The 12,667-nt window shown below is 37.2% G+C and overlaps 2 protein-coding genes across 3 annotated transcripts; one reads left to right on the forward strand and one right to left on the reverse strand.

The window, feature by feature from the left end:
* The first annotated feature begins 573 nt into the window (after positions 1 to 573).
* On the forward strand, positions 574 to 3,848 carry LOC133798429 (uncharacterized). Of its 2 annotated transcripts, none has more exons than XM_062236703.1 (9): positions 574 to 814; positions 906 to 967; positions 1,254 to 1,344; positions 1,506 to 1,628; positions 1,764 to 1,817; positions 2,459 to 2,637; positions 2,867 to 2,949; positions 3,049 to 3,149; positions 3,452 to 3,848. In XM_062236703.1, exons 1-9 carry the CDS (start codon positions 767 to 769, stop codon positions 3,662 to 3,664), a joined length of 954 nt encoding a protein of 317 aa, XP_062092687.1. In that variant the 5' UTR covers positions 574 to 766; the 3' UTR covers positions 3,665 to 3,848. The 2 variants fall into 2 exon arrangements, with proteins under 2 accessions (XP_062092687.1, XP_062092688.1); XM_062236704.1 differs by having other exon boundaries at positions 579 to 814; positions 1,542 to 1,628.
* A 1,119-nt stretch (positions 3,849 to 4,967) lies between these two features.
* LOC133798428 (heat shock cognate 70 kDa protein 2) lies at positions 4,968 to 7,375 on the reverse strand. The gene is made up of 2 exons (XM_062236701.1): positions 7,060 to 7,375; positions 4,968 to 6,928 (listed from the first exon to the last, which is right to left on the reverse strand). The coding sequence occupies exons 1-2, from the start codon at positions 7,271 to 7,273 to the stop codon at positions 5,199 to 5,201; spliced, it is 1,944 nt and encodes a 647-aa protein (XP_062092685.1). The 5' UTR covers positions 7,274 to 7,375; the 3' UTR covers positions 4,968 to 5,198.
* Between the last annotated feature and the right edge of the window lie 5,292 nt (positions 7,376 to 12,667).

Consider the following 12,667-nt stretch of genomic DNA (forward strand, 5'->3'; position numbering starts at 1 on the left):
AGCACTAATCTACCTGTTTAATTTCTTAATACACTATTAGCGAAAAACCGCGTCAACAACTTGATTATCAGAATACCTTCGATCGGCACCATCCTGATGTCCCAAGATTTTCCGGTTATTCTTTTTCTTTGTTCTTCATATGGCCAGTGATTGTGAACAATCATCTTGAATTATTATAGATTTTTTCATCTACAATACTCAAATTTATAATTCATAAATAGTAAAACAAATTATCATAGTTCAAATTGTACATTTTACCATTATTTTTATTGTAAGACTATTAATACACAACGTTATATTAAACTTTTGTTACTAATTTAATTTAAATATAAATTCAAAAATAAATATTTATTATTTATTAATGTCAATTTATTAGGTTTAATCTGGACTTGTTTACCATATTGTGCTTTCGAACTAATTCATTTGTAGTTACTGCATTCGACCTTGTCATATCATACTTTCACGCTTAATCATGTTTATATTTTTCTTGTCGTGTCATATTGTGCTTGTGTTTTCAAGCTTGTACTGAATTCATGCCTTGTTAAAAGCCCCGACCTACATTTAAAAAGATACTAAAAGAAAAAACCAATATAGAAAAAACATGTTGAAAAAGATGCTAGTGTCTAAAATTACACATTAAAAAGGGACACCCCCAACTCACTTCGGCCTTGTTAAAATATTTAAGATGCGCGCGAGCCTCTCAACTCTCAAGCGGTAATTTCATCAAGCACTTGGTGTGCGCTTCGCAAACTCAACGAATTGAATCATGAAGGCAAACAGAGCAACGGTGTTAACATTTGCCGAAAAGTGCAAGGTTCACTCTCATTCTTTTCTCCGAATAATGTTTTGGCGTTTCGTTCTTTGGTGGCAAAAGATTGCTTCTCTAATCTTCAAACTATTTGCAGAACATTTTGGCCTCAAACTGGCAGGGCCACCTCAACACCATTAAAGCTGACGCTAAAGGAAGGTACCCTTACGTTAAAGACTTTGTCTGCTGTTTTTATGTTACTTTTTCCCTGTTGTGTTCGCAGTTATGGAGGGAACTTAAGTTCTGCTTAGCGATTATCTGATGATTTTTTGCTTGAAAATAATAGAATGAGCTGTTTATTGGAGACGAGGACTCTTTTTATCAGAAGTCGTAAAGAATTGATGATATGAAAACTCATTTAGTTTAAGAAAAAAAAATGAACCACCTAAGTCAGTCAATCAAGCTTTCTTAATTTTTTGATAGCTTATTCCTTTGTTTGTTTCAGCAAGGAGGATATATACACATCAAAGGTTAAATACATACTGAGAAAGGGAAAGCCATATATTTGGGTGCCTGAGAAGGAGTTGCATAATGTGGTAAGCTTGTATTTATTGTGTTATATGTGGAACCATGGTGAACATATCTCATTCTCTAAATGTTTCTCTTCCTCACCAAACCTGAACATGACAACACATAATTCTTTAAGAGAAAAAGTTAGAATCTTTAGCAAAGCTTTATAAATTTTGTTTAGTGTCAGTTTTGTGTCTTCTTTTTGCTTCTCATTCTCTTACAGAACATGATCATCGATGAACGTGGCTCATTTTCCGTAACTACTCCCTACCCTGGTCCATTAGCGAGCTTGCTTAGATCGATAAAAACGGTTAGTGCTTCCTAATAATAGTTATATGGCTTTGTGATGTTTGAGGCTGTGTGATTTTAAGATACATGAAGGTTTTGATTTTGAGTTATATAATTTAGTACTACCGCCTAAAGATGATTTGATTTCATCCTGCAGTTACCAGCCCGAGTTGCTATGACCGGGGATGTTGTGCCCCATAAAGATGAAAAGGTACAGCAGTGCCACTTCTAGTACTTGTGGTTGTGGACTATTCTATGCCTTAATCTGAACTGATCCAATTTAAAACCGTTATATTTATTGAATATTGTGTGCCTTTATATAGTTTTACAACTTAAGAGATCACTCTCTCTCTCTCTCTCTCTCTTGGAAATTTAAATCAGCATCTCAATATCATTATTTTTTTTTCAAATATCTTGATCAACTTCAAAAGATATCTTTACACACATAGGTAAGATCAGATTATCTTACAAATTTAAATTGACTGTTATAGCACTTCTGATTTTTTATCGAGCAAACAGGGAGGCTTCAGTGAGAGATTTGGAATATGATCTTATTTATTGTTCTTGTCCTTGGTTATTAGTGTAATTTTGCAAACTTGTTAGTGATTGATTGTAGTACCATACCTCAGAGAAATGAAATATCTAAGCTTAATTTAGTACACTTTCAAATGACCGCTTGTATTGTTTAAAACATTAAGATCATGTTTGGTACAATGTATTGTATTAGATTGCATTGTAATGTATTATTTTTTATACAACATTGTGTTTGATCTTAAATCAGATAGTATATTATGTAATACAATTATTAAAAGTATGCAACTGACCATCTTTCTTTCTTTGTCATGGACTCAGTCTGCAGCGGAGAGCCTTAGAGAAATCATCCTCTCTGAACAGAATGCAATTAGCGATTTCAGTTACACAGTTTCCGGTGTATTAAGCTCTTCTAATATTCATGATACATCTCGAAGTGAAAACCTTAAAACCTTACTGGAAGGGGACGAACAATACATGATTTATAAGTTTAATCCAAGGTAAGGAAGGACCTCTCCCTCTGAATTTTGTATTGTATTGTCCAATTAGAATTATGTTGACAGATGATAACTAGTACGCATGATAGTAACATATCTAGCATAAGAATTGTAGTATGTAGCTTTCGAAATCCACGATGGAGGAGGATTTTGATCTAGGTCAAGAGACTAGAAAACCAACTGGAAACTACAATTTTGATGATCTTATAACCCAAGATTCTTACTTGCTCAGGTCATGTGTTTTTGTTGATGGCAATGGAAGCACCCATGAAGTAGACTTCGAGGATATGAACTCTTCTAAAGTAGATCGGTTAGGTGATAACCATATTACAAATGCTTTTTTAAGGATTGTTTCTGTCTTACAACCTTAGGATGAGCATTCTTGCACTAATTCATGTTGTCTCTCATTTGCAGCTCCTTTGTCTGCTAAAATAATTGATGGGATCAATCAAAGTGAAGCAAGGCGCCGGGCCCTGATGCTATTTTGCCTCATGTACTTGAATGCAAATGCAAAGGTAGAAGATATGTGAGACTTAGTAAAACAACGTTACTATGCATGAATTGCGGAAACTGAAAGTGTATAGCTGATTATGATCTTTTAATCTTATTTGAGTTAATAATTTAGTCGAAACCAAATTGAATAACTCAATTTTGATTTTAGACACAACTGATACAATAACCCAGGAACTATTTCTTGTCAAGTATTCCAATAAGCAGTGTTACAATATTGTCATGGTGACATGTTAGTGGTCGTTATTCTAGTTAATCATTGGTGAGAACTCTATCATTAACGGACATACGTGGTTTTATTCTGAAGGATGCATACATGCTATCTATTGATCGAAAGGGGTTCAACGTGTTGGGAAAAGTTTCTGGTCCAGCATCGAAGGATGGCCCCGGTTACCAGTGGAAGGAATATCGTTTCTCGTTGAAGGAAGAGGCACGAGATGTTGAGACCTTCTGCCGCCAACTTGTGGAAATGGAGGAAGAGGCCGTTAAGCAAATTTCAAGCTGTAGTGGTCTTGGATGAGTGAGAAAAGTAGAGAAGTCTGTCTATCCAACTTGTTTTGGTTATATGCATATGAACCAATATTTTCTATTTTGGTTCTCTTTTGTTACATTCTAAGTTCATTTAATCTCACTCTTCGGATTTAAAAAAATTATAATTATTTTTTCGCTAAATGAACAGAAATGAAATGGGTCTTCCTCTTCAATCAGAGTTTTTTTTTTATATTTACAGTATAATTATTTTTAAGATAAATGAACAGAAATGAAATGGGTCTTCCATCAGAGAAAAGAGCAGATTCCTTGCTCGTTAGTCAAGTTAATTACATTATATTCAAATCCACGCACTTAGATATAAAAAGGGAAGTTCAGGTCAAGGTACAAGTATGGCTCAACAAGTTTGGATGCGATACGTAAAGAAGTCCTTGAAAAAGACAACTGAACACTTGCAGAGATTTTTTTTTACCCTTCAAGAAAAATGGCTACACAAGCAATTATATTATAATTAAGGTTCATCAACAGAAATCAATGAAAAGAAATTCACATACATAGACTCTGTGTACAAAGCACTATACTCCTAAAGTTCATTTATACAAAGCACCAAATTAACTGTCATTGGTAATATTATGGCATTAGCCCGTTTAATATGAATTGCAGTCATACACAATAATACAATTTTCTAAATTTTAGAGTAGACATTTGGAGTGTTCATAAAACCGCACAAACCCACCACATTGTAATTTGCGGTAATTTGCGGTTTAGAACCCTTCGCAATACGGTTTGTATTTTTATCAAATTACAATTTGCAGTTTAGATCTCTTCGCAATACTGCAGTGCGGTACAGTTTACAATTTTAAATTTTATAATTACAGTTCAAACCACACCACATCATGAACCACACCACATCATACGATACTAAGACATATTTACTTCAATCTAAAAATATAAATATTCCTGCTTAATTAAATTAATATTTACTTTATAAACCACAAAAATGCCATGCAGTTTGGAAAATGCTTCAATCCGTATACGGTCCAAATAAATTAGAGAAAAAATGCACCCCAATCACACATAGTTAGCTTCAGAGACTTGCATAAAAAAGCTCACTTCTAATGTTGAGCCTAGTTTTTCAGATTAAACAAAGTCAATCCCATTCCAATAAAGGATGAGGCCTAAATTCCATTTAAGAGCTTCGATAATCATAGAGAATTCAAAAGGCAGACCAAGAAACGTCAAATGCTTATAAAAGCACAACAATTGCTTGTAAAAGTAGCAAAATACTTTGTAAATTGGGCTAAGCAAATGCAAGTTATAAAAGCAAAACAACGTGAGCAGCAAAATAGCCAGAATCTTGGCTTAAAATATTAGAATACTACGGAAAATAGTACACGAAACATTGAAATATAAAATCCTTCATAAATCCGATTCAAAATAAGTAGATATAAATTGTAATAAAAAAAAAACAGCAAAAGAACCTAAAATTTGAACCAAACCAGTGCTATTGCTAAACAACGCAAAAAACGATAGCACCAATAAGTTCAAAACCAATAAAAATGCACTTAGTCGACCTCTTCAATCTTAGGACCAGCACCGCCACCAGATGGAGGAGCATCTTCCTCCATGCCAGCTCCCATGTCACCTCCAGCTCCCTGGTACATCTTGGCGATGATTGGGTTGCAGATACTCTCAAGCTCCTTCATCTTGTCATCGAACTCGTCAGACTCGGCGAGTTGGTTGCCATCGAGCCACTGGATAGCTCCATCAATGGCATCCTCGATCTTCTTCTTGTCAGCTTCGGTAAGCTTGGAAGCAATCTTCTCGTCCTTGATTGTGTTCCTCATGTTGTAAGCGTAGTTCTCCAAAGCATTCTTGGAATCGACCTTCTTCTTGTGCTCCTCATCCTCAGCCTTGTACTTCTCGGCCTCCTGGACCATCTTCTCGATTTCATCCTTAGACAACCTACCCTTGTCGTTGGTAATAGTGATCTTGTTCTTCTGTCCCGTGGTCTTGTCCTCGGCAGAGACGTTAAGGATACCGTTGGCATCAATATCAAAACAGACATTGATCTGTGGAACACCCCTGGGAGCCGGAGGAATGCCAGAAAGCTCGAACTTTCCAAGCAAGTTGTTGTCACGGGTCCTAGCTCTCTCACCTTCGTAGACTTGGATCAACACACCGGGCTGGTTGTCGGAGTATGTGGAGAACACCTGCTCCTTCTTAGTGGGAATGGTGGTGTTTCTTGGGATCAAAACAGTCATAACACCTCCGGCAGTCTCCAAACCAAGAGACAGAGGAGTAACATCAAGAAGCAAAAGGTCCTGAACCTTCTCGTTTCCTTCACCGCTCAAAATAGCAGCCTGGACAGCCGCACCGTAAGCAACAGCCTCATCTGGGTTAATACTCTTGCAGAGCTCCTTTCCGTTGAAGAAATCTTGTAACAACTGTTGAACCTTGGGAATCCTAGTGGAACCACCGACAAGCACAACATCATGAACAGTGCTCTTGTCCATCTTAGCGTCCCTCAAACACTTCTCAACTGGCTCCATACACTTCCTGAAAAGATCCATGTTGAGCTCCTCAAATCTGGCACGGGTAATGGTGGAGTAGAAATCAATACCCTCGTACAGGGAATCGATCTCGATGGTTGTCTGGGCAGTGGACGAGAGGGTCCTCTTTGCTCTCTCACAAGATGTTCTCAACCTCCTAAGGGCTCTTGGGTTGCCGCTGATGTCCTTCTTGTTCTTCCTCTTGAACTCCTGGACGAAGTGGTTCACCATTCTGTTGTCAAAATCTTCTCCTCCGAGATGGGTGTCACCAGCGGTGGCTTTCACCTCAAAGATACCCTCTTCAATAGTAAGGAGAGACACATCAAACGTACCACCTCCCAAATCGAAGATTAAAACGTTCTTCTCACCAACGCTAGTGGCCTTCTTGTCAAGACCATAAGCAATGGCAGCAGCAGTGGGCTCGTTAATGATACGCATCACGTTCAAACCAGCAATAACACCGGCATCCTTGGTAGCCTGACGCTGAGAGTCATTGAAGTAAGCAGGGACAGTGACAACGGCGTTCTTAATGGTTGCACCAAGGTAAGCCTCAGCAATCTCACGCATCTTGATGAGAACCATAGATGAGATCTCCTCAGCAGCAAACTGCTTGTCTTCACCCTTGTAGTTCACACCAATCAAAGGCTTCTCACCAGGACCAGAGATAACCTTGAATGGCCACAGCTTAATATCACTCTGTACAGATGCGTCATTGTACCTCCTACCAATCAACCTCTTTGCATCTAGAAAAATATTAAAAAATAAATAAATAAATTGAAACTTCGAAACAGAACGGATCTAGATCTAAGAAAATAAACCAAGATATAAAAAATATAATATAATAAAAATACATAACAAAAGACTAGTTACATACCAAAGACGGTGTTGATGGGGTTCATGGCGACCTGGTTCTTGGCGGCATCTCCGATCAAACGCTCGGTATCAGTGAAGGCAACATAAGACGGGGTTGTTCTGTTACCCTGATCGTTGGCGATGATCTCAACACGATCGTGCTGCCACACTCCTACGCAAGAGTAAGTGGTACCCAAGTCGATTCCAATAGCAGGTCCCTCACCTTTGCCGGCCATCTCTCCGAGATCAGAAATCTAGAGAGAGATAAAGAAAATTTGAAAAGAGAGTAGCAGAGTAGAAGAGAGGCGGCCTCAAAGCTAGGGTTTCAAGTATGACTATGAGCGGGATCGTTAGCTAGTTTATATAAGTTTTTACTTTTTAGGTCGAGTCTCTAGAATGTTCTATTAGAATTAAATTAAACGTGGCCGTGGATTTTGCGCTGTAATGGACGGCTCAGATTGCGCATCCATTGGGTTTTTGACTAGTTGAGCCTCTTCCTTACGTATCTCACCACTTGGGCCGTGGGCCCAGGCCCTATTTTTCTTTCATACTATTCTTTCCCTAGCCGGCGACCGCGTCCACATGTGTGGTTTTAGTCCGAGTTATGGGACCCTATACAGATCCGCCGACCACAACTTTCGAAATACAGAGTTAGATTTTTTTGTTGTTGTTTTTTCCCTGTATCATTTTAATTAAGAAATAATTTTATTTGGTTTTTTTTTTTTTTTTGTCTATGTGTTGTGCTCTCTTTGTCAGAGTTTTCCTTTGTTCTCAAGGAAAATTATTTGGTGTTTACACCATAATATAGGTGCCTCAAATTCATAGAAGGCTCGTTATGATACAAATACTTCAATTTTTCTCATTTAATTAGCGGTATAGGTCTTGTTGTATAACCATTTATTTGGCAAATTTACAACTAAAGTTTTAAAATTTAGTTCAAAATCATCAAAAACACAAACCATTGTATAATTTTAGCTAAATAACTCACATTTCAGCTCATCACATTTTTACCTCCACATGTAGCTAAGATTTACTTTTCCATCAAATGTTTTTTGGAATTTACTTATTTGGTACACTGTTTTTTGTAAAGTATGGTTTTGGTAACCTCTTTTTTAAATAATTCTTATATAGTACCTTAGGGTCTAATTGGTTCGTGATTAGAAAACTGTATTTTTTAAAAGTGAGATTCTAAAATGAAAATCTGAATTTAGTGACTAAAATCATGTTTCTGAAAATGTGATTGGTTCAATGTCAGTAAACTGTTTTTGAGTTTTAAAAAAATGAATCTGTGATTGGTATTAAATTTGAAAATATAACATAAACTGAATATGTGATTGGAACAGCTGAATTTGAATATTATTTTAATTTTATATATTTTATATACATAGGTTGTATAATATTAAATTTTGATTTATCAATAGATTTAATTAAGTAAAATTTAATTATATTGATAAATTAAAATTTAATAATAATTATTGATTAAATTTATAACAATATTGCATTGTCATCTATAAAAATATCAGCACAACTTATTTTTGAATTGTGCATAAATGTCATAAAATGTTCCATAAACACCTTATTACTAGTGGGAACATACTCAAGTCATAAAAATTGGCAAAAATAAATAAATAAATACAAGCAATGATACAAAGGATAGGAGTAGAGAGAACAAACAAATTTTGATTTTGATTTTAAGTTTTTTGAGAAAAAATCACAAAACAGAGAAAACGCAAAATTGTTGTTTTCTAAATTACAACACAAAATTAAAATTCTGATTAGGATACAGTTTTCAAAAACAATCTACCAATCAAATATTTTGGTAGGTCCCACAAATTTTAAGTTTTCAAAATCTTAAAATCATTTCCAAATCCCCTACCAATCACACCCTTATATTTTTAAATCATACATATTTGATACCCTAGATTCAGATTTAATAAATAAAATTTTGTTAATATGACCAAACTGTCATCAGATATATGCAATTAAGTAATTAAATTTGAATTTTGAACTCATATAATTGAGAGTAGTTTGATTAAATTGGTAAAAATTTATTAATAAAATTTGTGTTTAGGATACCAAATATGTATGATTTTAAAATATATGGTATCAAATATGTACAATTTCAAAATACAGGGTACCAAATGAGTATTATTGTAAACACAGGGTACCAAAACGATACTTTACAAAAACACAGGGTACCAAACGGTTACCTACCCAATATTTTTTTATTATTATCTTAGTCCTTTTTCATTGGGTGTATACCTTTTTAGACCATGTACTTTATCTCATTACCTGTTTGGATCCTGTGTTTTAACAAATTACTTTTTGGACCCTGTGTTTGCTAAAATAGTTCAAATAGACCCTTAAACCCGATTTTGATCAAAGTTTTTTGAACTAAAATCACAAATAATTCATCAAACTAACAACTCAGAACAAAAATACAGTCATTCTGCCTAAGAACTCTGTTGTTATAGTCAATTTTTTGTTCATCAAAATCAAGTTTATGGGTCTATTTGAACTATTTTACAAAACACAGGGTCTAAAAAATAATTTGTCAAAATACATGGTCAAAACAGGTAATGAGGCAAAACACATGTTCTAAAAAGGTATAAACCCTTTTTCATTTTTTCTCTTTCTAAATTAATTATTTTTTTATTCTTTATCTCATTTTTCTATTATTTTAAATAATAAAGATATAATATTTAAATAATGTAGAGATAAAATATAAAGAAGTTGATATGTGATGTAATGTAAAAGTTAACGGTAAAATGAAAAAAGTGATGTTTTAGTGAAGTATTTTAAATGATAGAGTAGAGTATCGGTTGAGAATGTATGTAGTATTTGTGTATAATTTGTGTCTGCACATATTATTACTCTTATCCTACACCACATATTCTTTAAATTATACAAAAAAATTAATTTATATAGGCACCCTAACTTCCATATTGATATTTTATTTTCTTAAAAAAACGACATGTCTTGTGTTATATTATTTTATAATATGATATTTATATTAAATAATGTGACAATAAGTGTCACATATTGTAACATATAAAAGATACTTACAATATTTGGATATATGTGAATATTCAAATATGTAATACATTTAGAGTTACAAATTCAGTTACAAATTTGTAACCCCCAAATATTACTCAATAATATGTAGATTTGATGTTACACATTTTGATTTGAATTTATTAAAGTCATAAGTGATATGGCTGTTGGAGACATGATTTTAACCCCCATAATGTGTTTGGAGGTTACAAAGTTGTTATCCCTATTTTTCCTCCGGGACACGTGGCATGACGCAATGGGTCTGTGGGCCCCCTTAAAGAGATCTGGGCCCATCCTGAGCCCGATGAGCAGGGAAGAAGAAAATTCTGATAGCCCAATCGTCAATGAGCCCACAAACATTCGGTGGGCGCGACCATACCAAGGGAACCGACACCAAGATGCAGGCTCAACTCATCTCCCCGGTCCCAACCTACCTGTACCTTCCGAGATGCCAATAGAGGTGGCAAGCTCATTAGTCTAGGAATAGACCTTGTTAAGAATGAACCCAAGCCCTGGTGAACGAACCAGGACTCCAGTAATTAAACCCGGACCAGACGTCCGAATAGGGCAAGTTTGATCTTCCCTGGCGCTGACATGTCCCCACGAAACACGGAAGTTGGTCTCCTCAACTAACCTGCAGAAGAGGTTACGCACGGAACGTACGCTGCTCCTAGGAAACAATACTGCCACTACTCTGACAGATCCTGTCCCAAGGATCCCCTTAGAAGCCCATGCGGATCAGTCTAAAATTACGTACTATTGGCAGCTGTAAGGCTTGCCTGTGCCCAAGCCGACCCAATGAGCCCTGATTACTATGTTTTGTTAAGCAACATTCTTTGTAATATGACTTCATTGGCGAGCAAACCATGATTACATCCCTATTGGGCCCGGATTAGTCCCGCCCAAGCCCATAGCACCTGACTGCCTATAAATAGGACCAGTTGTGAACTGTAGCAGGGATCCCATATTTTCTCTTGTAAGCGATTACTCTGTTAAAACCTGCAGAAAACTCCATTGCCAAAAGCTCCCTAAAATCTAATACAATAGACTTGTGTACTAAGGCTTATTAACGCCCCAACCACGTAAAAACTATGTTTGTTTATCTTTGATCCTTTCTTTCTAGCTCTTATTTCTTAATTTTCTAGTTTTCGAAAACTCGGTAAACATTTTGGTGCTTTCATTGAGAGCTGAAGAAAGCGTGAATCAAACTTGATCATCTGCATAAATGGTGAATACTAGCACACCGTGTTCAATCCTGCTCACCAGCAACAACAAGACAATGGAGAACATTGCCTAACCAAACATTTCCTCAAGACCGACCCGAGGATACGCCTTAACATGGCCCTCTACCTGACGATTCCCAGAACTTCGAGGATGGGGGTGATTATGATGAAGGTTATTACGAGGAAGATGAAGGAGAATATGAGGATCACGAGGCCGAGAACCTCGCTGATCCTGACGAGAAAGATATGGATCCCGACCAGGAGGATCCAAAGGTGACCCGCTTGAGGCACTAGGTCCTGGATCAAGAAGTCATGATAGCTGAACAAAAAGAGGCTACCCGTCGAATGCAAGAGTCCATCATGGCTCTTCAGGCCTTTATTGCTACCCAAGGGTTGGCAGCCAATCCTTCAGCCGTTTCGCCTCCAGAAACGCAGCCGCTTGTCCCACCTATCAGGATGGGCATACCTAACAACACTAGCCCTGTCAATCCCGCAGTTGGCCTTTTGAATTCGGCTCAGCAGAAAGGAAAAGTCAAAATGGCCGATTCTGTGGGAAAAACAAACCCCAAAAAGAAAGCTCATCCCGTTCCAAGAATAGGGCTGACCCAGGGAAATTCCCTAGGAAAGGGCGGATGAATCTTGTCCCAGGATGGGATCATCCGAACGATCCGCAGAGGAAGCGTCCGCAGGGTACTAAGCCCTGAAACGTCCCTAGATAGGACGAACGAGAACAACACTTTTATCCCAGCGCCTCCATGAATAAGGATCACGGAGGGCACAAGCATGAAGAAGAACCAAAAGCCATCAGTTCGGGAGACGATACTTCCCGAGTAGACTTGCATGATGGCCTTAATGCCCGAAAGGAATGGGCCCGCAAGGAAAAGATTGGCCCTTGAGGAGGCGACTTAAGGAATAACCTCAACGACCAGAGGAACGAGAAAGTCCCCCTGGATGATGGAATGGCCAAACAGTTCATGAAACAGTTTTCCGCTCTTAAGAAGGTCACAAATCGCTTGGTCTGGAAACAAGAAGGCGGAGGTTCCGATTCCGAAGAAGAGGAAAAGAAGTCATGCGCCAAGCACATATTGGATGTTGTGTTTAGAAGGGGTTCAAGATGCCAAACCTACCCGCCTACACCAGGAACGCGGACCCCAAGGATCACTTGTCCCGCTAAAATTGTCTGATGACCGTGGCTCACGTTTGTGACAATAGCAAGTGCTTATGTTTCTCGATCACTCTAGCAGGACCCGAGAAGAGTGGTGGAAAAGACTCAAGGCAAAATCAATACAATCTTGGTCTGGATTGCAATCAGCGTTCCATAAGCAGTTTGTGGCCGCCATGAAAATGGACATG

The sequence above is a fragment of the Humulus lupulus genome, chromosome 8 (assembly GCF_963169125.1).
Source record: "Humulus lupulus chromosome 8, drHumLupu1.1, whole genome shotgun sequence".
Classification (NCBI taxonomy): Eukaryota; Viridiplantae; Streptophyta; class Magnoliopsida; order Rosales; family Cannabaceae; genus Humulus; species Humulus lupulus.

Coding starts and splice junctions, on each gene's coding strand:
- LOC133798428 (XM_062236701.1), bottom strand. CDS start 7,273: ATGGCCGGCAAAGGTGAGGGACCTGCTATTGGAATCGACTTGGGTACC. Junction 6,929..7,059: donor CCCCATCAACACCGTCTTTG/GTATGTAACTAG, acceptor ATATTTTTCTAG/ATGCAAAGAGGTTGATTGGT.
- LOC133798429 (XM_062236703.1), top strand. CDS start 767: ATGAAGGCAAACAGAGCAACGGTGTTAACATTTGCCGAAAAGTGCAAG. Junction 1,629..1,763: donor TGCTTAGATCGATAAAAACG/GTTAGTGCTTCC, acceptor TTCATCCTGCAG/TTACCAGCCCGAGTTGCTAT. Junction 2,950..3,048: donor TTCTAAAGTAGATCGGTTAG/GTGATAACCATA, acceptor TCTCATTTGCAG/CTCCTTTGTCTGCTAAAATA.